The sequence below is a fragment of the Phacochoerus africanus genome, chromosome 9, assembly GCF_016906955.1.
Source record: "Phacochoerus africanus isolate WHEZ1 chromosome 9, ROS_Pafr_v1, whole genome shotgun sequence".
NCBI lineage: Eukaryota > Metazoa > Chordata > Mammalia > Artiodactyla > Suidae > Phacochoerus > Phacochoerus africanus.
The window spans coordinates 59,786,494-59,814,347 of NC_062552.1; the positions used below are offsets into that span (position 1 = coordinate 59,786,494).

The 27,854-nt window shown below is 47.1% G+C and overlaps 1 protein-coding gene and 1 pseudogene across 1 annotated transcript; one reads left to right on the forward strand and one right to left on the reverse strand.

Annotated features, from left to right (window-relative positions):
• Window positions 1-258: 258 nt before the first annotated feature.
• Window positions 259-27,786, reverse strand: SCAMP5 (secretory carrier membrane protein 5). Its single transcript, XM_047796049.1, has 7 exons — window positions 27,664-27,786; window positions 9,308-9,362; window positions 8,452-8,580; window positions 4,916-5,072; window positions 3,714-3,815; window positions 3,201-3,318; window positions 259-2,934 (listed from the first exon to the last, which is right to left on the reverse strand). The coding sequence occupies exons 2-7, from the start codon at window positions 9,312-9,314 to the stop codon at window positions 2,740-2,742; spliced, it is 708 nt and encodes a 235-aa protein (XP_047652005.1). The 5' UTR covers window positions 9,315-9,362; window positions 27,664-27,786; the 3' UTR covers window positions 259-2,739.
• LOC125136632 (FK506-binding protein-like) lies at window positions 20,249-21,311 on the forward strand (annotated as a pseudogene).
• Window positions 27,787-27,854: the final 68 nt, after the last annotated feature.

Consider the following 27,854-nt stretch of genomic DNA (forward strand, 5'->3'; position numbering starts at 1 on the left):
GCCCTTGCCTACAGTGACAGTCTGGCCCAAACCACCCCTCACCCACTGATCCAGCCTTCTACATCTGACTCAGGGAACTCCTCCTTCTAAAAGGCAGAAGGCTTCTATGGCAACTTCAAAGCTGCCTCAGAGAAAGAACCTCACAGAGGTGTGTGAAATTTGGCCACAGACCCCCTTGACACACTCTACCTATATGCCCCACAGCCCATGTTGAGGCTCCACACGGGGCCACATGAAGACACATGACACAGCAGGACACAGAGGGCCAAATGTTCCCCTTTATTATGGTTCACTCAGTTATCACAGACAGATACATTGGCTCAGCAGATCAACTGCCAGAGGGAGAATGGTCTGTGTCTCCCAGAAACAAAGAAGGGCAATGGGCACCAGCAAAATGCAAAAGCAGGTCACTGGCTGGCCACAGATCTGAGGATTCTCGGGGCCTTCCTCCACCCTCATGCCAGGCCATCCAACAGAGATGAATCTGTGCCCAGCTCCACTTCTCATATTGGTTCCCTCCCCAGGAAAGTGCATAGTTGCCAGGAGATGCAGCATCCCAGAACCTGGACAAGCTGGGCTGCCCACAGGTAGCAGGTTTTCCCAAGGGCAGAACCAGATCATGGCCATATAGGTCTGAGCCAGGAAAGAGGAAAGGCAGGTAGGACAGGAAATTGATTGGAGGGAGCATCCAACATTTCAAGGATGCTGCGCTGACAGCTGGACCACAGGACTCTTGGAGCTACCAAAGAGACTGAGATAAAGGTAGCCAGAGGTCTGGGCTAGGGAAGAAGAAAGGGGAGGAAGAACCTAGACCTAGGGTCTCTTTTTAGGTACCTGGGGCTGTGCTTTCCAGAGAGAGAGTGGTAGAGAGTAAAGAGCCAATCACACTCTGACCATTAGGAAGAGAACTTCCCAGAGGCCTTGGCTCCCTGTATAAGAAAACAAAGTATCTGGAGCTCAAAGTTCAGGATGGCACCTGGAAATCCAGGTGTTGTGTTCTAAGCTGGAGCCACCCAAAGTGGCCAGGTAGTGTTTGGTTTTTCAAGCCAAGTAGCCCAGGTAGGAGGTGGGGGCAGTGAGTGAGAAATGAGCAGTTGCTCCTTGCAAGAGATCCCACTCCCCTCCAGGTCTCTGAAAGAGCCAGTGCCTCTACCACCAATATTCTCACAATGCCTGGAACAGAACAGCCCCATAGGCCTGCAATCACTGTCCTAGGAGGGAAAGGAAGTTCTGACAGGGGAAGGAAGGGCCAAGAACCAAGTCTAGTAGGCAGAGGGGAGCAAGGGATCTTGATCTGATTTTTAAAAAGAGAAAAAAAAAAAAGAAAAACAAGAGCCAGAGTGCCTCCCCTCCCACCCCACCTAACCTGAAATCCCATTCCCATCATTGTCCTTGCATATAGGATTGGGCCTGGCTTCTTCCTGGGCCTTGAGCTCAACTGCCCAGAACTGCCCTATGACGAAGAGAAAGCTGGGGTCAAGGGACACATGATCCCCTCCCACAGGGCCCTGCCTGCCTTCTCCTCTAATCTTCCCTCCCGGCCCAGCCCTCTGAGCCTGTCCTTTCTATCAAACCCAAACAGAACAGCGATTGCTTCCAGAAAACCACTGGTCATTTAGAGACACCTAGCACCTGCCTAGTGGCCTTGGGCCAACCAGACATCACCCAGGAACCAGTAATTATTTATATACCCTCTACTCCAGCAGTATTTTTACATCTGAAAATTGCCTAGACACTATTTAGCTCTTCAGGGAAGGCAGTGGAATCTGCCCTCATGAATGGCAGATGCCATCTAGTACACAGTAGGCAGAGGGTAGGAGAATCAGGCCAAAGCAGCCAAGAGTATGGGGAGGGACACAGGCAGAGGAGCTCAACGGGGCTCTGGGAAGAGGAGGGGAAGGCAAGGCCGGGAAGAGAGGATCCTGCCTTGCATTTCCATTCCCTGGGAGTCAGGTACTGCAGTGGGCTCTATACCTCCAGCTCTGTGCCCTTCCACATCAGGGCTAAGACTCAGTTCCCATCTGCTTCCTTGATCTAGGAATGGTCTCAGTCTCAGGAGCAGATACAACTGGGACACTCAGCCTTGGAGAGACAAAGAAAAGCTACATGGGGAAGAGAGAGACCTGGGTGGGAGAAGAGACCTTAGGAATCTGACAGCAGGAAAGGAGAACAGGGGAAGGAGGTTAGGGTGGGGAGAGCCATACAGGAAGGAGCAAGGGAAGATCCCCTGCAGGTCCCCACCCTTCCACCTACCAGCCCCATGAGTGCTAAATATTGTTGCTTCCCAGTAAGACCAAAAGTGGAAACAGTTTCAGCTCATAACCCTTGGGAGTGGCCAGGCTTTCTGCTATGGGCGAAGGTCAGAGGGGGCAGCCTGGTGGAGGATGGGGGGCTGGTTTAGTTCTAAACACACATCTAGCACCACAACAACAGAGACCTCCACTACACACTATTCACAAGGGGACAAAGACACAACTACCACTGCACGGGACAGGTCCACGTGCAGCCCACAGCTCTCAGAGTGCTGAGAGCAAAATCCAAAGGGTGTGGCGGCGGGGTGGGGGAGGGGGAGAATATACATATACATATATATATATATATATATAACTCTGATTCTTTGTACAAAGTCAGGAAGGAGAAAAAGGGAAGGGGGAACCCTGCTTGGTCACCACAACAGACCGTGTGGCTTGAGCCCCTGTCCCACAGGCCCCTAGCCAGCTCCCAGTAGGCTCAGTTGGTTCACATCTCATTGGAGTACGTGTAGTTGGGGGTGGTGGAATACTGAGTCTGCGGCTGGTTCATGGCACCCTGCGCCGCCCCCATGGCTGCATTCTGAGCTGCCTGCTGCACGTGTGGGTTCTTCCACGCCCCCGTGGTCCACTCCTCCTGAGCTTTGCTGAAACTCCCCCCACTGCCTCGGTAGAATTTATGAACCTGCAGCAAGAGGAGCACAAAGAAGCGTTAATCAAAGGGAAGAAGAAGCCCACCCAGGAAATACATGGGAGCCAGAAACAAGTCACTGTAAAAGCCAATCCTCCCTCCCACCCATTCCCTATGCATGGGGAGCAGAGTCCACCAAAGCTGTTCCAAAGTGAATCCCTTAGAAGACCTCTGGGTCTTCCTATAACTTGGAAGACGGGTTGTTACCAACCACAGTCCCTTCCCAATGCCACCCTCTGACCCTTGAGGTGACCACATACCATGCTGAGGGCAATGAAGGAAAAGACAGCCATAACTGTGAACATGACGGTGGGAATAAGCATCACCACTGCTGAGCCAACATTCGTTCCGAAGAAGGAGATGGTGGCAATCCAGCCGCTGCAGAAAGAGGCCAGCTGTGGGGCTGCCTGGCAGGGTGAGGGGTATCCAGGAGCCACCCCACTACAGTGAGGGACCATCTCATTGTCACAGGGAGAGACCATATCATTGGATGCAAAGGCCCTGTGTCAGGGGTTCATGAAGAACCCTTGGCTCAGGAAACAAGCTCCTGAGACATAAAGCTTTCTTCTCTCAGGTTATCTCACGATGCTGGTTCTCCTTCCCCTCTGATGCTATGGCTATATCTACTAAACTATCTTGGATTCTTTCACACTTCCAATAACTCATGGTGTCCCCAGAGGATAGGCAGCTTAGCACACCAGAAGTAGCAATGGACACATCCCAGGGCCACCCATGACAGCCCTGGATCAGTCCGCAACACCCTAGTCTCTTACCAGACACCCCAGCCTGGGATGCCCACAGCCTGGATGATGCTGATGACCAGCTGGGCCATGAAGGTGAAGAAGAATGCCATGAAGCTGAAGGAGCTGTCAGTCCTGAAACAGAGGAGATGACTCCTGTCACCTGGGCAGAGGGCCAGGGCTTCCCTGCCTTCAAGATGTCCAAGCCTCTCCAAGTTTAAATGAGTACACAACGGACAGAAGACATTTAAAAGTCTTAATTGAAAGGCCAAAATGGGACAGCATTTACCCATGGATCACTGCAAGTTTCCACATGTGAGGCCTATGGGTACATTTCATAGGGAGAGATCTCATGAATGGACCACTCACTGGTACATGAATGGTTGGCCCCAATGGCACAGAAATAGCTGGGTCCATTGTGGCAGGAATAGATGACCATGGTCAAAGGGTTGGACAACCCTTCTGGCACCAAGACATCTAGTTCCACTGGTACATGGGTGGATGGTCCCATAAGACAGAAAGTGCCATTGGCATAAGAATGGACACCCTACTGGCACCAAGATTATACTCTAACTGGCACATAGATGGATAGATCTGACCAGCAAAGATATCTGAGGCCCCATTGGATGGATACTCTACTGGCACCACCAAGACAGATAGCCTTGTTGTCCCACTGGCACAAAGACTTAAAAATCCCATTTGACACAAAGTAGACCTCCACTGACACTAAGACAGCTAGTCCCACTGTTAGATGCGTGGGTAGTCCCTTTGGCAGAGTTGGATGACCTCATTAAGCATATAAATAGTGTCAGTGGCACATGGATAGATACAGTTGATTTGGCACCAAAGCAGCTAGCCCCATGTTACAAGGATGGGCAGCTCCATCAAGATAGATGGCCCTGGAGTTCCCGTCATGGCTCAGCAGTTAACGAATCTGACTAGCATCCATGAGGACGCAGGTTCAATACCTGGCCTTGCTCAGTGCATTAATGATCCAGTGTTGCCACGGGCTGTGGTGTAGTTGGCAGACTCAGCTAGGATCCTGCATTGCTGTGGCTGTGGTGTAGGCCAGCAGTTCTAGCTGTAATTCAACCCCTAGCCTGGGAACCTCCATATGCTGCAGGTGTGGCCCTAAAAAGCAAAAAAAAAAGAGTGAGGAAAATATATAAAGAAGAAACAGGGGAGATGGGCAAAGAGACAGGGTCAGGAGCTGGGGTTTAACATCAATCACTTACTTGAAGGCCTTGTAAATGGGCCGAAACCAGCAGACGTAGGAGCAGGGTGTGAAGAGGATGAGCCAGAGAAAGGCGAGGCCAAAGTTGGTGGCTCCCCCGCCTCCGATCAGCCACGCGAGACAGCCCACCAGGTTCACGGCCAGCGTGACGCTATTCACTGCAGACCCAGGAGTACATGCACACACAGAGACAGACACCAGACACACATACAGACACCAAGGCCCATGCAGAAATACACGAGCACCCAGACATGGACACACAAAGACATACCTCATCACAGACCCACAATCAAACACAGGCAATCAGCACAAGCACAGAAAGATGCAGATACACACAAACAGACACACAAACCACACTTATACGGATTCACACACACAGCCCACATCAGTGAATACACACACAGATACACAAAACATACATACACATACACACACAGAGGGAGTACAGAATGTAAGAAAGAAAACTAGGAGCTTAGACCAACCCCCTCCCTACACCCGTTCCTGGGGATCTGAGAAATCTAGAGAACAAAGAGTCTCCAGAACAGGAACCCAGAGCCTCGGCCCAGCAAGCCCTTCTGCAGGGCCCCAAAGCCTCAGCGTGGCAGAAATGCTCTTCTCCTTATAAGAATGGCCTCAGCACTTGACCCCCCCAGATCCACAGCAATTGTCAAATCCAAGGCACAGGAAACCCATCCTCCATCTTCTCTTGCAAGGTAGGGCAGGAAAAGGGGAAAGTAAACGTGGAAACGTCTCTGTAAGCCATTGTACATCTGCCCTGCATTTCAATAGGGCAGCACCACTGGCTGGGATCTCAGTCTTTCTTTAATCCATTTCTTAGACAACTATCATGCCACCTCCTCCATTCTCCTTCTTTCACTTCTGCAGCCTTACTCAACTCCTATCCCTCCAACCTCCTGCAGACTTGGGCTGCTCTCACACTTCCCCAAGTACATATCCCATCAACCAAACTAGAAGCTCCCCAAGAGAAAGACCCAGGCTCCCTCTCCTCTGTGTCCATATAATCTAGCTCAACCTCCAAATATCTGTATCACTGAGTCATAACCAGCAGGGACCTCGAGTCTCCTCATCTGATGCCAGCACCAACACATACCCAGGTCATCTGACATTAAGGATGCTCCCTTCCTCGAACATTAGACTGAGTCCCTTTAAGGTTCCACTAAGACTTGCTGAATAAACAAAGGAAGGAAGGCTTAATCTTGGCCTCAAACAGCCAGGCATCTATGGCCTTGGCTTCTGAATAGAACCCTTAAGCATCTCAAGGGTTATATATATTTCCTTGGGAGCAAAGCATCCGGCAGGCACCTGGTGAGGACTTAGGAAGATATTTATAGCTCTTAAATCCAGCTCCTGGATGAGATCTTCTCAGAGGCAGTGTTCCCAGAGCCCAGAGCCAGTCCTCCCCAAGTCTGGCCTGACAATGCTGTCACCTGTGCAGGTACACCCATCTCAGGCCCCCTCACAACAAGAATAATCATTTCTGTCAGTTGCAGCTGTATTTCCTCCATCTCCATTTATTGCCTCCAAATTTCCTAGAACCTTGGTGTTCTGATTTTTTTTTTTGCTCTTTACATAGAACAGACATTAACTTCTTTTTATATTGGTTTACATCTCTCTTCCCAGCCCTACCTCTCTCCAGCTCATTTGACCTAGTTCCTCTGCCATAATTATTCTACTACCTCTTTGGCACAAACATCCATTGACCTGGCTACTCTCTCTAGCCATCAGCTTTTTTCCATCTCTACTTCCCTCTTTATCCAGCTTTGATTTATAATCTATTCCATTCATTTTATTTTCTTTTTGCAGCCATGCCCTACAGCATATAGAAGTTCCCAGGTTAGGGGCTGAACCAAAGCTGCAGCTGCAGGTCTATGCCACAGTCCCAGAAATGCCAGAGCCAAGCTGCATTTGCAACCTATGCCATAGCTTGTGCCAAAGCCAGATCCTTAACCCACTGAGTGAGGCGAGAGATCGAAATCACATCCTCATGGAGACTACATTGGGTTCTTAACCCCGTGAGCTACAATAGGAACTCCTTTTTTTTTTTTTGGCCACACCCACATGTGGATGTTCCTAGGCCGGAGATTGAGCCCAAAACAGAGTAGTGACCAAGGCCACTGCAGTGACAACACTGGATCCTTAACCCACTGTGCCACAAAAGAACTCCCATTACACTCATTTTCTTATTCCCTTCCCTGCCTTTTCTTCTGGTCACACTCACGCTGGATGAACACATCTCCTATCTATATGTGAGCTGAATGTTGCTAGGAAAAAAACTAGCCCCATAGAGACTATAAATTCATGGCAGCCAACCTCAAGTGGACCCTGTGCATGACCCAGAAATCTTAGTGGTCATGTTTCTTTTGATAGGGTCCTCACCCTCTATCCACAAAGTGCTCTCATTCTAATCCCACTCTCCTCAAAGCTCTTATCCCCACTTCTACAGCATATATGATGGGAAAAAAATGGGAGCCATCAGAAGCAACCTTCTCATTTTTTTTCCCAACATCTACAGACCTACACACTCCTGCCCCATCCCTTCCTTTTTTTGTGTTATATGGGGAAAACTCCCTTCTCCACCCAAAAGCCAAACTGGGACTCGGCACTGAATCCATCTATTCTTTCTAGCATTTTATGAAGGACCCACTGCAAAGATGGCATTCCCCACCACCTTCCTGGTCCATCAATCATCTCCCCAGGTGAGCGCAACCCTGGCTCCAGGTGACGTCACGCGTGGCAGACCCTGGCTGCGGTCACACTGCAAGCATCTGGGGCTCCTTGGGACCAGTACTGCACAGGACAGACAGCCTGCCTCCTTGCACATGCCTAAGAGGTACCTGTGACCAGCCTGAGTACAGCCAAGCCCCAGCTCCCTAAGATGACACTTTCCCCACCAACCTGCCACAGACCATCAGAAACTGGAGACTTTAAACTCTCAACCTCAAAATCTTAGAACATTAGAACTCTAGACTCTTAACAGAGCTACATGGGACCACAGCAATCACTGAGCCAATACCTTCTCCTACAAATGAGGAACCAGCTACTTGAGAAGTGACCAGCAAGGCTTGCTCCAGTATTTCCTAATTCCCAGTTGAATAATCTTTCTGAGCAATCTTCCAGAGAAAGCAAGGAAAAATGAGGCTGTGAGAGGGGGGATTTCTCTCCAAACCCAGAATCCTGAGGCAGTCTCAAGAGGTTCCCTGGAAAACCACTCCAATGGGAAGGCGAAGGGAGAGGAAGAGTGAGCAATTACACCATGACAGACCCTACCCATGTGCTCTGTGTGAGGGCGACCGGAAGAGGCCTAGATGGGGGGTTGAGGGAAACTGAGGCCCAGCTGGGGAGCTGGCCCTGGAGAGGACCCTGCAGGAAAAGGCTCACTGGCCCATGCAGATGCTACAAGCGGGGCTAAAGGACACTGGGCCTGGGGACACCTCATCCCAATGCCAGCACCCATCAGCCTTCCCCCATCCCTCCCACCAGCTCTGGCCCACCCCACGCCTACCCCACAGCACTCACACATCCAGAGGTAGTAGAGGCGCTTGGTCATGCTGAGATGCTGGGGAGGGATATCTGCCTCAAAGTCTTGGTAGAAACATGGCTTGAGCGGGATGAATTTGGGCAACGGTGGGAAGTTGTTCACTTTCTCTGTGGACAAGGCACATCACATAGTATCACCTTGAATGTTCCCCTCCCGACAATCCAGTATGATCATTCTTTCCCCAGCCTGGGCTACACTCTTGCCCCTGTGGCCATAGGCCACTTTGCTCTCCTCACCCAGGTGCCCCTGCTTCCTCGGGTCTCCCAAAATATCCCTGAGGCAGTGTCACTGTCTCTCAGAAGAATAAAAATAGTAAACACTGTCCATCAGGGGTGTGGCACCCTCTTCAGCAGGGAGGCCAGTTCTAGGCCAAGGAAGTGGGATGGTGAGTCTGGAGACATGGGTTCCATCCTCTACTCCAATATTCATGCTCTTGGTGAGTCCCCTCCAGACCTCAGTTTATCCAGTGGGGTAGGTGTCAAACTAGAGAGTCCCTAAAGGTCCCTCCAGCTCCGAGCCTTTGGAAGCCAGACCTCAAAAACCAGAAGGAAAAGACCTCGGAACATTAGAGAGTATGGTGACAAGGACTGAGCTGCTCAGTCAAATGGACAGTAGGACCAGGCATCAGGATGCTCTATCCTCGGGCCCCAGGGTCAGGGGCCTGACACAGGGCTAGACAGTGAGGGTCTCAGACAGACAGGCCTCGGTGGGGAGCCAGGGGAAATCTGAGGGCAGGACAGAAAGAACCTGACTTCCAAAAACTAGGGAGCATAAAGGGACCCACCCTATGTTCACTGTCATTCCTACTACCCACATAGCCCACCCTCTCCTTACCCGCCATGATGGTACCAGCTGGCCCAGCAGCCTATCCACGGCTCTTTGCCCTAAACTGGAAAGAAAGAATGAGAGAAGGTTGAGGATCATGGCCTACCCAACCCAGTCCCTCTCTCAGCCCCAGCCAGGCTGGAAACTCCCTGAGGCAGGAGCCGTCTGACATTCCCGGAGGCAGCGCCCACCTCACAGAGCCACCATTCCACCAGCTACATCCTTCCAGGGATGCCCACCCTCTGCCTTCAGGCATAAAATCTACCTTCAGAAAAATCCCTTGACAGACCATTGTAAATCAACCACAATTAAAAAAAAGGTTTTTTTGGGGTTTTTTTTTTTGTCTTTTGTCTTTTTGTTGTTGTTGCTATTTCTTGGGCCGCTCCCGCGGCATATGGAGGTTCCCAGGGGTTGAATCGGAGCTGTAGCCACCGGCCTACGCCAGAGCCACAGCAACGCGGGATCCGAGCCGCATCTGCAATCTACACCACAGCTCACGGCAACGCCGGATCGTTAACCCACTGAGCAAGGCCAGGGACCGAACCCGCAACCTCATGGTTCCTAGTCGGATTCGTTAACCACTGCGCCACGACGGGAACTCCAAAAAAAAAGTTTTTAAAGAAAAAAGAAAAGAAAATCCCATCTGAGGGCAGGAAAGGAACCTGGGAGGGTAAGTCAAGTGACTGAGGTGTGAGGGGAACCTCTGAAAGAAGAAATTCTATTCTTGACCTTGAGCACAGCAGAGCCCTGGCCTCAGTCACAAGCTGGGCTCTCCTCCTCCTGCCTTTGCCTTTGGTCATGTGTTCACTTCTTGAACATTTATAATCTGCCAGGCACTGGGGAGACAGCATGAATAAGACTGATGTGGTTCCTGCCCTTGGCATGAAACAGTCGATAAACTTTGCAGTGAACAAGATAGAAGGGAAGGATGGCTATAAAAACATCCACAGCATATATTAGGTGATCTCGTCTGGGGAGCCATGGAAATTAAATGTAAGTTGTAAGGGGAGAATACAGAGGAGTTGCCGGAGGCAGGGCAGCCTCCTGGGCAGAGGGGAAAGCAGGCACAGATACAGGAAAGAGCCTCACACTTTTACAAGAAAGAAAACCACTGTGGCCAAAGCAGAGAGTGCATGGGGATGTAGCAGGAGAGGAGGCTGGAGGGCTGAGGTGGGCAGCATGTGATTCTTAAGGCACTTAGGCAAGGTGGAAGGAGCCCCGAAGTGGATTGGAAGCATGGCGGGGGGGGGGGGCATCATAAAGATTCCCTGAGTAGATGGTGGGGCTGTTTACTGAAAGCCCCATCATGGGAAGCAGCCCTGAGAAGATGCACAGGTTCCCAGGGAAAAAAAGCAGCTGTATTATGAGCATTCTGAGTCTGAGGTGCTGTGAGACCCCACCCCCCAGATACCCCACCCCCCCAGAGAGGGCTGCCTTGTAGGCTCTGGGAATATCTGAGTCAGGAGTTCAGCAGAAGGTCTACGTGGAGGCATGCACAAGATAATGGTAGGTGACTTAAGGCTAAGGAAGTGAATGAGATCATTTTACTAGAACAGTAACTTTGGTAGATAGCTAAAGATATAATGAAAAAACAGAAAATGGTCTATGGCCAAACACTAAGGCAATGCAACACCTAAAAGTTTGGCAGAGATGTCTATGTTTATTTATTTTTGGCCACAGCATGCAGTGGCTTGATGTGGGATCTCAGTTCCCAGAGCAGGAATTGAACCTGGGCAACAGCAGTGAAAGAGCTGAGTCTTAACCACTAGACTACCAGGGAACTCCTGAGATTTCTATGTTTCAATCAAGTAAAACAAATCTATGGTGTTAGAAGGCAGGATAATATTACCCTTAAGGGAACACAAGCATCTGGGGTGCTGGTCTGTTCCTGGATCTGGGTGCGGGAGACACAAAGGTATTGACTTTGTGAAAATTCCTCAAGCATGTAATTACAATTTGTGTACTTTCCTAAGTGTTATATTTCAATTAAAAGTTTGCTTTAAAAGAAAAACAAACCCTCCTAGAGTTTCACTAAAATTCCTCTGGATCCAATTAAGTTTGACAATTATCATCTTTGTGGTCCCTTTGTGATACGACATCAAATACAGATAGAAAAACCTAACAACATCCACCACAAATGGAAAAGACAGGCACAAGACACGCATGAAATGATCCTTTGACACAGCTACATTAATTGTGGCATTGTTTATAATACCGAAAAATTGGAAACAATTGGTATGTCTATCAACAGGGGACTGCTTAAATAAATAGTATAATCAAATTTTAAAATACTGATATGGAAAGATCTCCACAATTACAAGTAGTTGAAAAACTGCAAGACATATCTTAGTTTACATAGTATGCTATCTTTCATAGCGAAGAAAAAAAGGAGAGGAAAGGAGACTAAAAATTTTTTTTGTCTCCAGAATCCTAGTTCGTGTTTTCTACGCACAAATAAGAAACAACAGATACAAGTTATTCAGCATGACGCTATTTTGCAATAATAAATGTGGGAAGCAACCTAAATGCAACCATTTGAGTAAACTATGGCACACCATTCAATGGAGTACTATATAGATGATCTCCAAAAGAATAAAGATGATCTTTGTGAACTGCTACAGGATGACTTCCAGGACACACTGGGGTTTCGTTTGTCTGTTTTTGCTTTTTTACGGCTCCACCTGTAGCATATGGAAGTTCCCAGGCTAGGGGTCCAATCAGAGCTGCAGCTGCCAGCCTAAGCCACAGCCACAGCCACGCCAGATCCAAGCCACATCTGCAACCTACATCACTGCTCACAGCAATGCCAAATCCTCTAACCCACTGAGCAGGACCAGGGACCGAACCCAAATCCTGATGGACACTAGTTGGGTTCTTAACCTGCTGAGCCACAACAGGAACTCCTAGGACATACTGTTAAGTGAAAAAATAAATTAAAATAAAAAATTAAAACAAGTATGAATAGTACACTACTTTTTAAGTAAAAAAAGGAGAAATAAGAATATGTGTGTAAGTTTGGTTGTTTTGGCAAGAAAAATAAAGGAAGAGTAAACAAGAAACTAATGAAATGGTCACCTAAATGATGGAAGGGCTAGATGAGTAGTGAAACTTCTCTGGTTAAAGGCTTTTATATACTTTCTACACACAATGTCTTACATACTCAAAAAGCTTATACCAGAAAGAAATGAAAGCCTAGGAGTTCCTGCTGTGGCACAACAGGATTGGCAGCGTCTCTTCAGTGCCAGGATGCAGGTTCGGTCCCAGGCCCAGCACCATGTATTAAGGATCTAGTGTTGCTGCGGCTGCAGCATTGGTCACAACCAGGGCTCAGATCTAATTCCTGGCCTGGGAACTCCATGTGTCTCAAGGCAGCCAAAAAAGAAAAAGGAAAAAAAAAAAAGCAGGAAATGAAAGTGTAAAATTGAAATAAACAAAAAGAAATGAAGCTGTTTGCACAGCAAATTGATAAGACAGTCACACAGGGAAAAAAAAAACTAGCCAAGTGACTTGATCTCAGCACTTTATGTTCTTTTAGAGGGATATATCTCAAGAGCAAAAAACATGGTTCAAATCCGGATGCAGTCTCCAAAAAAAAAAAGCAAAATCAACTGGAAAGAAATGGGAAATTTTAGCAGGTTTACTGTTACTGTTGGTCCTAGTGTGGTGATTATGAACCTGTGTCACCTGTACTGCAGCAGAGAGCATGGGAGTGAATGTGTTTATGTTGTTGCCACCTGGGTTCTCAATATTAGATATGGAGACAGAATATGGAACACAGAAAGGTAAGAAAGAGGAGTTCCCGTTATGGCTCCATGGTAATGAACCCAGCTAGTATCCACGAGGACAGGGGTTCGATCCCTGGCCCCACTTGGTGGGTTAAGGATCCAGTGTTGCCACAAGCTGTGGTGTAGGTCGCAGACAAGGCTTGGAACTGGCATTGCCGTGGCTGTGGTATAGGCCAGCAGCTGCAGCTCCGATTCAACCCCTAGCCTGGGAACTTCCATAGGCCACAGGTACAGCCTAAAAAAGAAAGAAAGGTAAGAAAGAGTCCTGTGATGTTGAATTTCAATTGGAGACATCAATATGAACTCATGACTTTGAAAATATGTGGCCCATCCCAAGCCAAGACAAGGAAATGCAACATTAGCCTAGAACATCTTGTGATGCCAGAAACAAGCAGGAATTCAATTAATTGGAGTATGTCAAAAGGACACCAGTTTGAAGGGGCTACCACCAGCCAAATTTAGGATAATTAAGAGCATCAAAAATAATGGCAGTAACACCTATATATGTAATAAAATTCATTAAGTAATTTTAAAAAATAATGGCAGTAATATAACATACTGAGTTTAGAAAATAATCCATGGGTCCAAAGTGACATCTTATTTTTAAAGGGAAGGGAGAAGGAAGAAAGAAAGCTCTTTTTGCAGGAGAATGCTACCTATGAATGTAGGAGTGACAGAATTAGAAAATCTCCTAATTTTGCAATCATGAATGTAATAGCTGATACAGATAAGGATCATCAATAACTGCTAAATCTTTAAGAGAGTCAGAATCTCAAAGACGACTTACTAATTACAAAAGAGGGGAGTTCCCGTCGCAGCTCATCGGAAACTAATCAGTGAAAAAAGTTCTTTTTTTCACTGTGAAGAAAGCTGACAGGCCACCTTAACGAGATGATCAAATTCTGGCTCCTCAGTGTGAGGCACCCAGAGTACAGCATCACCTAGGTAGTATTTCTGCCCAAAATGTTTAACTTGTTTCTAATCATAAGAAACAATCAGGAGTTCCTGCTGTGGCTCAGCAGGTAAAGAACCAGAATTGTATCCATGAGGATGTGAGTTTGATCCCTGGCCTCGATCAATGGGTTAGGTATCTGGTGCTGCCGAGAGCTGTGGCATAGGTCATGGATGTGGCTTGGATCTGGCATTGCTGTGGCTGTGGCGTAGGCTGGTGGCTACAGCTCTGATTTGCCCTTAGCCTGGGAACTTCTGTATGCTGTGGGTGCACCTCCCCCCAAAAAAAAGAAAAAAATCAGACAAATCCAAGTTATGGAGCATTCTATAAACTGGCCTGGAATGTAAAAAATGCCAACATGCTAAAAAATAAATAAATAAATAAAATTAAAAGATTCTTTAAAATAAAAGGGACTAAAGATATATGGCAACAAAAACTGATGTGTAAACATGACTGGATCCTAGTTCAAGAGGAAATCAATGGGATATCAGAGGAAACTTGAATATAGACCCTAGATAATATTTTGTGCCTATGTTACATTTCTTGGTAATGATAATGTTATTGAGGTCATGTAGGAAAATGCCCCTTTTCTTAGAAAATATGTGCTCAGGTACTTAGGGGTTAAGTGTCATGATGTCTGAAACAATCTTCGAATAGTTCAGAAAATAAATGATGGGTGGACAGATACAGACAGAGTCAAAGCAAATGGCAAATGTTAACAATTGGTGAATCTGGGTGAAGTTATATGAGTGTCCCTTGTACTACTCTTTCAACTTTAAAGTTTTCAAAAGAAAAAGCTGGAGGAAAAAAAAAGATTAATGTCAGTATTATAACACAGCAAATGAAAAGAATAAGCAAGTCCATGATGATACACAAAAGGAAAGGAGGAGGGAAAGAAAGTTCCTTTTTTTTTTCTTTTTTTTTTTTCCTCTTTTGATGGTCCTTCAGCATATGAAATTCCCGGGTGAGGGAGAAAAGTTCTAATATAGAAGGAATGACATAATTTTTTTAATTATCATTTTGCAACCCCTATGTCAGAACTGATACAGGTAAGAATTATCAACGGCTGCTAAAACCATTGGCTGAAAGGTGACTGGGAAGAGCAATCACAACACAATCTGAATGTCACCCTCAAGTTATTTATTAATCACAAGAGAGAAAAGGTACTTCTATAATGAGAAGATCTGGCCAACCAAGTGACCAAACTTAGCATTTCTGATATCGAGATGAAAGGACATGATGTGCCTCATGGTGATACACATAGAAGGACACAAGATCATCTATGCAGTATTGTTGCCAAAACATTTAATCTGAAAATAACTATTAAAAATTCAATCGGGGAGTTCCCATCATAGCTCAGCAGAAACAAATATGACTAGTATCCAGGAGGATGCAGGTTCAATCCCTGGCCTTGCTCAGTGGGTTAAGGATCCAGCATTGCCGTGAGCTGTGGTGTAGGTTGCAGACATGGCTTGGATCCCAAGTTGCTATGGCTCAGGTGTAGGCTGGTGGCTACAGCTCCGATTAGACCCCTAGCCTGGGAATCTCCATATGCCAAGGGAGCGGCCCTGGAAATGGCAAAAAGACACACACACACAAAAATTTCAATCGGGGAGTTCCCATCATGGCTCAGCAGAAACGAATATGACTAGTATCCATGAGAATGCAGGTTCAGTCCCTGGCCTCGCTCAGTGGGTTAAGGATCCGGCATTGCTGTGAGTTGTGCTGTAGGTCACAGATGCGGCTCAGATCTGGCATTGCTGTGGCTGTGGTGTAGACCGGCAGCTATAGCTCTGATTCAACCCCTAGCCTAGGAACCTCCATATGCCACAGTGTGACCCTTAAAAGACAAAAAATAAAAATAAAAATATCAACAAAAAACAATCTGACAAATCTGGATTGTGGGAAATTCTCCAAGACAAAAGTTAATGTCATGAAAGATAAAAACTGGTAGAGGGACTCAACTAAATTAAAGGAGACTGAAGAGACGCAACAAAATGCAATGAGTGATCCTTTAGCAGATCCCGGATTCTCTTTTTTTTTTTTTTTTTCTTTTTGGCTGCCCAGCACCACATGGAGTTTTGGGGCCAGGGATCAGATCCAAGCCCCAACTGCAACCTGTGCCACAACCATGGCAATGCAGGATCCTTGAACCCACTATGCCAGGCCAGGGAATTGAACCTGCATCCTAGTTGCTGCAGAGACACCGCTGGTGCCATTGTGCCACAGCAGGAACTCCCCGGAATTTTAAATCACAGCTATAAAAGACACTTTTAAGACAAATAAGAAATGTGAATACAGACTAAATAATAGATATCATTGCTCAATGTTAAATTTCTTACTTGTTATGGTTACATAGGAGATTATCTTTGTTCTTAGGAGCTACACACCTAAGTATTTAGAAATACAAAGTCTTGTCTGCTACTAACTTTTGAATGATTCTGAAAAAAAAAATTACAGACAGATAAAGCAGATGTCACAAAATCTTAACGGCTGATGAATCTAGGTAAAGTACCGTAGTTCCTTGCACTGTTCTTCAAACTTTTTGTAGCTTTGAAATTTTTCAAAATAAAAAGAGAAATAGACATACAGATGGCCAACAGGGACATGAAAAGATGCTCAACATCACTGATCATCAGGGCAATGCAGAGCAAAACCACAATGAGGTATCACTTCACACCTGTTAGAATGGCTATTATCAAAAAGATGAGATATGGAATTCCTGTCATGGCTCAGCAGAAATGAATTTGACTAGCAACCATGAGGACACAGGTTCTATCCCTGGCCTTGTTCGGGGGATTAAAGGATCCGGCATTGCTGCAGCTATGGTTCAGATTCAATCCCTGGCCCAGGAACTTCCATACGCCATGGGTGTGGTCATAAAAAAAAGAAAGAAAGATAACAAACATTGGAGGATGTGGGAAAAAATGGAACGTTTGTGCACTGTTTGATGGGAATATAAATTGGTGCACTCACTATGTAAAGCAGTATTGAGATTCCTTTCAAAAATTAAAAATAGAACTACCATAAGATCCAGCAATCCCATTTCTTGGTATTTATCCAAAAATAAAAACACTAACTTGAAAAGATATATGTACCCCCCACCAAGGTTCATTGTAGCATTGTAATAGCCAAGACATAGAAAGAATGAAAGTTTGCCATTTGTGATAAGATAGATCTGGAGGGCATTATGCTAAGTGAAATAAGTCAGACAGACAAAGACAAATACTGTATGATCTCACTTACAGGTGGAATCCAAAACAAAACAAAATAGGAGTTCCTGTCGTGGTGCAGTGGTTAACGAATCCGACTAGGAACCATGAGGTTGCGGGTTTGGTCCCTGGCCTTGCTCAGTGGGTTAATGATCCGGCGTTGCCGTGAGCTGTGGTGTAGGTTGCAGACGCGGCTCGGATCCCGAGTTGCTGTGGCTCTGGTGTAGGCCGGTGGCTACAGCTCTGATTGGACCCCTAGCCTGGGAATCTCCATATGCTGCGGGAGCGGCCCAAGAAATAGCAAAAAGACCAAATAATAATAATAATAATAATAAAACAAAACAAAATAAACAAAAGACCAAGTTCATTGATAGAGAACAAATTGGTGGTTCCCAGGGAATTCCCATCATGGCTCAGCGGTAACAAACTTGAGTAGCATCCATGAGGACACAGGTTCGATCCCTGGCCTCACTCAGTGGGTTGGGGATACAATGTTGCAGTGAGCTAGGTGTATGTGGCAGACGCGGCTCGGACCCCGAGTTGCTGTGGCTCTGGCGTAGGCCAGCGGCTACAGCTCCGATTAGACCCCTAGCCTGGGAATCTCCATATGCCGCGGGAGCGGCCCAAGAAATAGCAACAGCAACAACAACAACAACTACAACAACAAAAAAGACAAAAAAAGACAAAAAAATAAAATAAAATAAAATAAAAGTTCTCATCACAAGAAAAAAAAAAATGCCACAACTTGTGCGGCAACGGATGTCAACTAGACTTATTGTGGTGATCATTTCACAATATATACAAGAATCATTATGTTGTACAAATATCTTTATGTTATATACCTGAAAGTAATATATATCAATTACACTTAATAAAAACGAATACTTTTAAGTTGGGAAAAAATATATATAGTTGCATTTGGTAATATATACACAAAGAATCTCTAGTAGGGGAGTTTCCGTAGTGGAACATCAGAATCCCACTAGTATTCTCGAGGATTCAGGTTCAATCCCTGGCCTCACTCAGTGGGGTGAAGGATCCAGCATCACTGAAAGCTGCTGTATAGGTTGCAGACGCAGCTCAGATCTTGTGTTGCTGTGGCTGTGGTGTAGGCCAGGAGCAGTAGCTCAGATTCCACCCCTAGCCTGGGAACTTCCATATGCTGCAGGTGCAGCCCTAAAAAGAAAAAAAAAGTCTCTAGTGGGACATCAAGAAAAAAATAATTGTGGTTCCTGGAGGACAGAAGAACTGAATCAATGTGGAATAGGTGGGAGGAAGAATTTTTACTATGTATCTTTATATCATCAAAGCCAAAACACTACCAGTTTGTTTGTTTTTTGTCTTTTTACCTTTTCTAGCACCACTCCCATGGCATATGGAGGTTCCCAAGCTAGGGGTCTAATCAGAATTATAGCCGCCGGCCTATGCCACAGCCATAGCAACACCAGATCCAAGCCACGTCTGCAACCTACACCACAGCTCGTGGCAACACCAGATCCTTACCCACTGAGTGAAGCCAGGGATCGAACCCGCAACCTCATGGTCCCTAGTAGGATTTGTTAACCACTGAGCCACGATGGGAACTCCCAAAACACTACCAGTTTTAAGGTAGATCATTATCTTATTTACCAAAAGAAAGAAAAAATACCACCAACTTACAATGATACGATGTCAAAATTTTAAAAGACATAGACATTAAAATGTTTTCAGAAATACCAAAATGTTCATCTTAGAATTTATGAAATTTAGGACATCTTTCTGAATTATGAATCATGTAAATGCATTGCTCGTTTAAAAAAATAAATGAAAAGTCAGAAGAGGATGAGCTCTGTCTATAAAGAATAAGCAGGAGCGGAGTTCCCATCGTGGCGCAGTGGTTAACGAATCCGACTAGGAACCATGAGGTTGCGGGTTCGGTCCCTGCCCTTGCTCAGTGGGTTAACGATCCGGTGTCGCCGTGAGCTGGGGTGTAGGTTGCAGACGCGGCTCAGATCCCGCGTTGCTGTGGCTGTGGTGTAGGCCGGTGGCTACAGCTCCGATTCAACCCCTAGCCTGGGAACCTCCATATGCCGCGGGAGTGGCCCAAGAAATAGCAAAAAAAAAAAAGACAAAAAACAAAAACAAACAAAAAAAGAATAAGCAGGAGCATCTGATGAGCAGGCTGAGGGATGTTTAAGTCGACAATAAGCTAGGGAAGTGAAAGATCCAGGGAAGAGTTGCAATCACAATAGGGGCAGAGGTTAATTGACAGAGCAAGTTCATGAAAGGGGAAGAAGCAGGGGGTCCAGTGCAAGGAGGTATGAGAAGCCTCAATCCTAACAGGCAGAAAAAGAACATGATGCAAGCAGAGGGGAAAGGTTTGGGGCCTTGGAAAGGACAGTGAGAGTCCTACATGTCTGCTTTAATTTTCTCTATAATAAGAGGCAGGTTTGATTTGAAAGGGAGGAGGTAAGAGTAGAAAATGCAGCTAAGTCAATGGGCAATTACAACAGAGCCTGAGAAGGGCTCAGTACACGTATACAAAGCTGAAAGCAAGTCTACAAAGTGTGGGAACACAGAGGACCACCTCCCTAGTCCATCCTGGAGGAGCCAAGAAGGGCTTCATAGTAGAAGCGATGTCAGAGCTAAATACTAAAGGATGAATAAGAGCTGGCCAGAAGAAGAGAGAACCAGGAAAGCAATATGACAATCAGGAGAGCAATGGCATGGCATATTCAGGGAACAGAAAGAAGGAGAGCACAGATAAAGCCCAGTGTGGAAGGAGGGAATAAAGGGCAAAAATAGGGCTGAAAGGTGGGAGGGTCCAGTCATCCTGGCCTTGAAGGCCATGGACAGGATTTGAGCTTTATCCTTGGCATCTTGACAGCCACTGAGAGACTCCTTTCTTCTTCTTTTAAAAAATATAACCTCTGGAGTTCAGGGTTAGAAAGTGCTGATCTGAACCTGGTCCATATCTTTCTGACCAACACTTCACCCATGGTGGAAGGGACCACGTACCCAAATGGAGACACCACCAGTCAGTCCAGTGGGAGAGAAGGACACCTCTCAAACGCAACGATGGGGAAAAGAACTCCCGGAAGATCCTTGACTCAACTACTCAGATTAGGCAGCAGCCCCAAGACCCTTCTATTGAACTCCCTGAGCTGAGAGTGAGCCCAGATCCAGCCAGCCAAATTCTAGAAAATCCTCAAGAAATTGAAAGGCTGGCTGCTGGACTTGAAAGAAATTCTGATGTCTCATGGATTAGCCAGTGAGATGCCAGAGCCCCTTCAAGCTTCTGAACTCTGATACTGTCCCAGTGGGAGCTTTGTCAAGAAGATCCTAATTCATGGCCATAACTTGGACAAACCCAAGCTGGGCTCCCACTGCTGGGTACAGCCTTTTGGATTTCCTTTGGGGTCAGGGCCGCCAGAGGGCTGGACAGAGCTAACTATGGGGTTAGGCCCAGGGAGGGAGGAAACTTGGGGAGAGCTCATAGAGACATGCTTGGAGTCCATTGTGTCAAGGTGAAGAGGCAGAACTTCAGTTCCCTGGGAGCTCTGGACTTCCTATCAGACTCACACTGGCCTCCTTGTCTCAGAGCCGTGACCACTGGGAGCTAGAGGCCCTCCTGGGAGCTAAAGGCCCTGGCCAGGAAAGAACATGCAAGGGGCACAGAATTATTTAGAGCTGGGAACCCTGAAGGGGCTGCCTGATGCTATGGATGAGCTCTTCAACTGCTGCTGACTTTACCACCACCTGGCTTTCCAGAACAAACTGTCCTTCATGCCAACCTGGGTGCCTGACATTTGTTGCTAGGACAGCCCCATTTGGCAGCCCAGAACTGTGACCAGGTGCTAGAGCGGTACCCTGGCCATTTAAAGGCCTTGTACCAAAGCGAGGTTGCCCAGGCTGCTCTTGGGAACCTGGACAAAGCAACTGCTGACCTCAAGAAGGTGCTGGCAGTAGACCCAAAAAAACGGGGCAGCCCAGGAGGAGCTGGGAAAGGTGATCATTCAGGGGAAGAAACAAGATGCAGGGCTGGCTCAGGGACTATGCAAGATGTTTGGCCAATTTTAAGTTAAACCTTAAAGGAGAAAAAATATATAAGCAACATGAATAGACCTAGATATTATCATCCTAAGTATGCCGGAGAAAGACAAATATCATATATCACTTATATGTGGAATCCAAAAAAAAAGAATTTTTTAAAAGATACAAAGGAATTTATTTACAAAACAGAAACAGACCCACAGACAGAAAATAAAATATTGGTTGCCAAAGAGGAAAGGGATGGGGAGGGATAAATTAGGAGGTTGTGATTAACATATATACATGTCTATGTGTAAAATAGATAACCAGCAAGGACCTACTGGAGTCCAGGGAACTATACTCAACACTTTGTAACAACCTATAAGGGAAAAGAATCTGAAAAAGACTAAATTACTGTGTTGTACACCTGAAACTAACACATTATAATTTAACTATACCTCAAGTTAAAAAAAATTAAAAATAGGAGCTCCCTGGTGGCTCAGGGGGTTAAGGATCTGGTGTTGTCACCACTGTGGCTCGGGTCACTGCGGTAGCACAAGTTCCATCCCTGGCCCCAGAACTTCCATATACTGCAGGTGCAGCCAATAAAAAATAAATTAAGGAGTTCCTGTCATGGCTCAGTGGTTAATGAATATGACTAGGAACCATGAGGTTGCAGGTTCGATCCCTGGCCTCGCTCAATGGGTTAAGGATCGGCATTGCTGTGAGCTGTGGTGTAGGTCCCAGACGCGGCTCAGATCTGGCATTGCTGTGGCTATGGTGTAGGCCGGTGGCTACAGATCCAATTAGACCTCTAGCCTGGGAACTTTCATATGCCGTAGGTGCAGCCCTAGAAAAGACAAAAAAAAAATTTTAAACACATTTAAATATATAGAAAAAATACATAAGCTCACTTTTTAAATAAAACGAAAATATGGGGGATTTTGTTGTTTCGTTTTGTTTTTTCTTCTTTTTAGGGCCACACCTGCAGCATATGAAGTTCTCGGGCTAGGGTTCAAATCGGAGCTGTAGCCACCAGCCTACACCACAACTCATGGCAACACCAGATCCTTATTAACCCATTAAGCAAGGCCAGGGATTGAAGCTGCTTCCTCATGGATACTAGTCAGGTTCTTAACCCACTGAACCACATGGGAACTCTGAAAATATGTTGCTTTTTAGCTATGTATAAAAACACTTGCACTTAAAAAAAAAAAAAAAGTGCATAAAGTAGAAAATACAAGTTCTGAGAGTTCCCGTCGTGGCTCAGTGGTTAATGAATCCAACTAGAACGATGAGGTAGCAGGTTGGATCCCTGGCCTTGCTCAGCGGGGGTTAAGGATCTGGCGTTGCCATGAGCTGTAGTGTAGGTCGCAGACTCAGCTCGGATCCAGCATTGCTGTGGCTCTGGCGTAGGCTGGCAGCTACAGCTCCAATTAGACTCCTAGCCTGGGAACCTCCATATGCCACGGGTGCGGCCCTAGAAAAGGAAAAAAAAAAAAAAAGATTGTTTTATACATGCTGTTTTATATTATTGCTTTTTTCTACTCAATAATATCTCATGAAAATGTTTCATGTCAATGAATACAGGTTATCTCAATCTCTTTAATGACTGGCCAACCAGGTCAACAATGTCCATGGTCATGGAGTGGTCAGGCGTGACATGGGATGCTCGGCAATTAGGAGGTCACAGCTTGAGAGACTGGTGGGTAGAGGCCAGCTGCCAAGAAATAAGGAAACATGAGGAGAAGAAGAGGGACAAGTCTAGCAGACTAAAAACCCAGCTGAGACTTTAATACAACACAGAGAATGTTAGTGTCAACAATAAAACACCACACACTAAGGGCTTAATAGTGATTTCTTCTGAGTGAAATTATAAGTTATTTGTTGTCTGTCTGTCTTTCTTTCTTGTCTTTTTAGGGCCACACCCAAGGCATATGGAGGTTCCCAGTCTGGGGATCAAATCAGAGCTACAGCTGCCAGCCTATGCCACAGCCACAGCAACACAGGATCTTAGCCATGTTGGCAACCTACACCACAGCTCACGGCAATGCCAGATCCCTGACCGACTGAGCGAGGCCAGGGATCGAACCTGCATCCTCAGGGATACTAGTCGGGTTAGTTAACCACTGAGCCACAACAAGAACTACTGTTGTCTTTCTTTAATCTTTATTTTTCAATATTTCTACAATGGTCATATATCAGTTTCTAGTGAGACAAAGCCATAGGTTTAAAACAGCAGCAGCTAGAGGAAGACACAGAGTTAGAAAAGTTTTCCCAGGGGAGTTCCTGTCATGGCTCATTGGAAACGAATCTGACTAGTATCTGTGAAGACACAGGTTCAATCCCTGGCCTTGCTCAGTGGTTTAAGGAGCCAGCATTGCTGTGAGCTGTGGTGTAGGTCGCAGACTCGGCTGGGATCCAGCGTTGCTGTGGCTCTGGCGTAGGCCAGTGGCTACAGTTCCAATTCGACCCCTAGCCTGGGAACCTCTATATGCCATGGGTGCGGCCCTAAAAAGACAAAAAAAGAAAAAGAAAGGTTTTCCCAATAGGAGACTTGAGCATTTTTATAAGCTGGGACAAAGGTATTAAGGAAAACAGTAGAGTGACTGAAGATACAATAGAGGGGGTAACAGCTGATGGACAATGGTACCTCAGGAATAGGAAGTGCCAGCATCCATAGCACAGAGTGGGTGCATTAGATTAGGAGCCCTCCCTCTACCGGGATTCAAGAAGTGGAGAAACATGGGTTGGTTCTAACTCCTACATAGATATTCCCCTCCCTCCCACAACCAACCCTCTCCATGAGTAAAAGTTTTCAGGATAATAGTCCAAGTTTGGAATACTCTCCCCACGAAACAGAATGGAGAGATGATGGGAAGAAGGAAAGGGTTTCTAGAAGTAATGGAGGGTCAGCTGAGGCCCTCCATGGAAGCAGAACTAGACTGCCCTAATAATATGTGAAGGCCACCAGAAGTTTTCCACATTGTTTAAAAAATAAATAAATAAATAAATAAAAGGGTTTTCACATTCTGAGCATAGAATACAGAATTGGGAGGGCCTGCTGCTGGGGTGGGATACACAGGCAAAGTGGCATGGTCACTGACGGCATGGGCCAGAGAATGATTAAAATCCCATACCATGGAGTCCAGGAAGGACACAGAAGGTGTCACTCGAGTGGAATAGAGAAAATGGAGGTATTGGAGAACTTGAGGTCTCCTTGAGGTCCCAAAGTAGGTAAAGCAGAAATTGGACAGTGGTCAGAGAAGGAAACTGGAGTTTAAGATTTTGGAGGTGGCCACATGCCAATGATGACCAAACTCAGGTGTAGCTGGTAAAAAGGGTGGCATCACCTCTCATGAGATAATGAGATGTGGAACATGAGACTGAGTCGAGCACTAATGTCCTACAGGAAAACAAAGAGAAGATGTAGGGGGAGGGTGGCCAATAACTAGACTATAGGAGCTTCAAGGGAGACTCTAACCCTGGTTCCAACCTGACTCCTGTCTGGTCCCCAGGTTGTCACCCAAAGGTGTGCCCATGTTTATAGAGAAGTCAATGTAGCAAAGTACAGATGATGGGAAAGCCAGTGCTCAGAGCCAAAGCACAGGGCAAAGGTGCCTTGTTTGTACATGGTTAGCCCAGAGAGAATTGAGGCTCAGAGGGCTACGGGAATGGAAGGCTCTAGGCTCCTCTGCTCTTATTTCAGGGCTTAGCCTTTATACTTGTTTTGGGGGGGTGGGGGATGGGGGATGCAGCAATGATTAGCCTCTGCAAACCAAAGTTCTTAAACTGCAAAACGGGAGAAGTAGCAATTTACTCCTCAACTGAGAGTCTTTCATAATGTTGGGAGGCATTGGGGATGCTACATGTCCCCTCAAAGATGGAGGTCTAAGGAAGTACCTCCTTAGTTATCAATAAGACATCAAATACTAACTGAAATTTAGGTAAGGACTATAATTTATTCCATTTCTTACTATTAAGTTGAGAGGACAGAAGGTCCCACAGTAAAGAGAGCAAGGTCCATGGCAGAGCTAAGGGTGTCAGGTCTGCCTCAGATCAGACTAGTCTGACCTCAGGGGTTAGTTCCAGGGCTCCCTACTCACCAGGCCCCCATCCTTGCATAGAAATGGTCATTTTCCTCCTATGTGCCCAGAGCCTATCTGCTAAGCTGCAAGATTTCCCCTTTTGCTCTATGTCTGGTCCTCTTATCCCATGCCCAGTCCCATATCCCCAGCTCTGATGTTCTAGAACTACAAATCACCCTCAGAAAACAGCACTCACCTGGCAGTGCAATAGTACTGTCCTATGATGACTCTTCAGTAGCCCCTACTAATCCCGTGCCTAGCAATCAAGGTCTTGTGTCAATCAGCTACAAACCTCCCACTCACTACCCTCTACCGCATGGCTGACCTGCTTCATGCAGATCATATCAAGCCATCCCCTCTGCTTCCAGTGACCGTAAACCAGAGCCCTGTCAGTTCCTCTAAGTATTACTGTTTTCTCACATCCCACCTCTTCTGGGAAGCCTTTCCAGACATCCCTGCTGTGCCTCCCACTGCATTAATTCTGAACCAGTTATTGTGCACCAAGTGTCACTCACTCTCATCCAATCTCATCCTCATTCCCTCGTGGATAGGCTTCTAGGAGAGACCCAGCACAGGGCAGGGGACAGAGTACAGTTAATTGTGTTCTTACTTAAGACTTGGACACCCTCCCAAGGGGTGGGAGTGGAGCAACTGATGCCCTCCCCCAATTAGGCTAAGCTCACAGCTTCTGTCAACCCTGCTGTACCCCACTTCCTTAAGGAAACCTGTAGAGGCTCCAGGCTGTCAGCAAGGAAGGAAGTGCAGCCAGTAGAGGAACTGCTATGGGGAGGGGGCAGGGACACAGAGAAGAAGGCTGAGGGAGCGGGGAGGAAAGGAAAAGGAAGAGGGAGAACTGGGAGGGACGCTCTAAACTAGAACAAGCAGCTTCCTCAAGGGAGGTCAGTACTTAGTCCTATTATTTCATCCCTAGAGAAAGGTGCTGGCAAAGAGATACTCAGAGAGGGGAATCAATTTGTTCAAAGGTGGTCAGCCAGCCAGGGAAAGGGTTAAAGAAACAGGAACAGAGACCAAGATCCCCATCCAGAGGTCCCTTCCCAGGACCCTGCTGACTCTCCATGGGTTTGCTAGACCTAAGAAGATTCTTTTTCTGTGGCCCATTGACCAGAAACAGTCCTCTCTTAGCAACTCAAGCTCACCAAACCCAGATCAAATCTCAACTGACAAGATCTGTGCAGCCCCTAACAAAACCTCTCTGCCAGTCATGCCCCTTCAAGAACCATTTCCCTCTTTCAGAAGCTTGCCTCTTGTAAGCAGAACAGGTAGGGCACAGACTGCAAAATTCTCCATACTCTCCCACACCATGGGCACCATCACATGGCTGGGCTCACAGGCCAGGCTCCCCAAAGCTATGCTTAGTTCCCACCTCTATGCCTTTGCCCAGACCGTTCCCCAGAAATCCCCTCTCTTATCCTTCCTCTCATCCAAATCTCATCTCCTCCAAGAAGCCTGGCTCTTGCCTCCCATTTTCCTTGTGTTCATGGCGTCCACGGGAAAAGTCGGCCTTGCCCTCCCTAAACACCTCATCCTGCAGTTGGGGCATTACCGGTTTGAACCGCCTGAGATAGCGAATTCTCACTCTATTTGGTTTTCTCAACCACTGGATCTGAAACTCCCAGAGGCAGAGACAGGGATGGGTTCCCAAACAGCTCACCCCCAGCCGCGTGACCGACTCCTGTCACTGTTAGAATAAGCTTCATCCAGCGTCCCCAACACACTATCCCAAACCCCTGGTGGACCCCTGGCTCAAGCCAATGCACCCACCCTATGAAATTCCGCGGCGGCTCAGACTAGCGGTCCAAAGGTCCGCTGCCTCGGGTTGGCAAAGGTTGAGGGGTAGGAAGTACAACCTGGGTCGACCTACAGGCGCCTCTTGTGAGGAAGGACCCAAAGGTCACAGTCACCCTCCCTCCGGGCGCCCCCATCCCAGGCTGAGTGCGCCATCCCCAGGAGGTGGGAGCCTGTTTCCAGGGAACGCCAGGTGGGGCTGGTGTGGGGGTGGGATGAAGGGCCCAAGGCCCGGGCTCCAGATTTTAGGGGTCTTACGTCATCCAAGACTAGGGTTCCCTCTGCGGGAACCAGGAGTGGGAATGATGGGGGTTAAGGGGCAGCCAGGGCGCTATTCCTCCGCCCCAAGCAGGGAAGGTCACTTCCACTCTCCACCTCTTCAGCTCCGCCTGCCCCCTGCAGCCAAAGGTGAGGTGTAGAGGTATAAAGCTGGATATGGGGTGACTCCCCTCTCGCCCTGAGCCAACTTCCCTGCAAAGCCCTTCTCTGGGCCTTTAGGCCCGGTACTCACCCGCCGCTGCCGCTTGGCTGCCGAAAGGCCGCCGCGCTATGTGCGCTAAACCCAGCGATGCGGCGCGGAGCCGGCCGCGAGCCGCTCCAGGGCTGGGGCGGGGTGCGTGCGCGCGCGAGCCTCAGGCAAGCTCCTCGCGCGCGCGCCCGCACCGCCCCTGCCTGCAGCAGCCGCTCTCGCGAGATTCTCGT

Coding starts and splice junctions, on each gene's coding strand:
- SCAMP5 (XM_047796049.1), bottom strand. Junction 5,073..8,451: donor CCTCTACTACCTCTGGATGT/GTGAGTGCTGTG, acceptor CTGGGTCTGCAG/TGAATAGCGTCACGCTGGCC. Junction 3,319..3,713: donor ATCCCAGGCTGGGGTGTCTG/GTAAGAGACTAG, acceptor CTCTTTCTGCAG/CGGCTGGATTGCCACCATCT.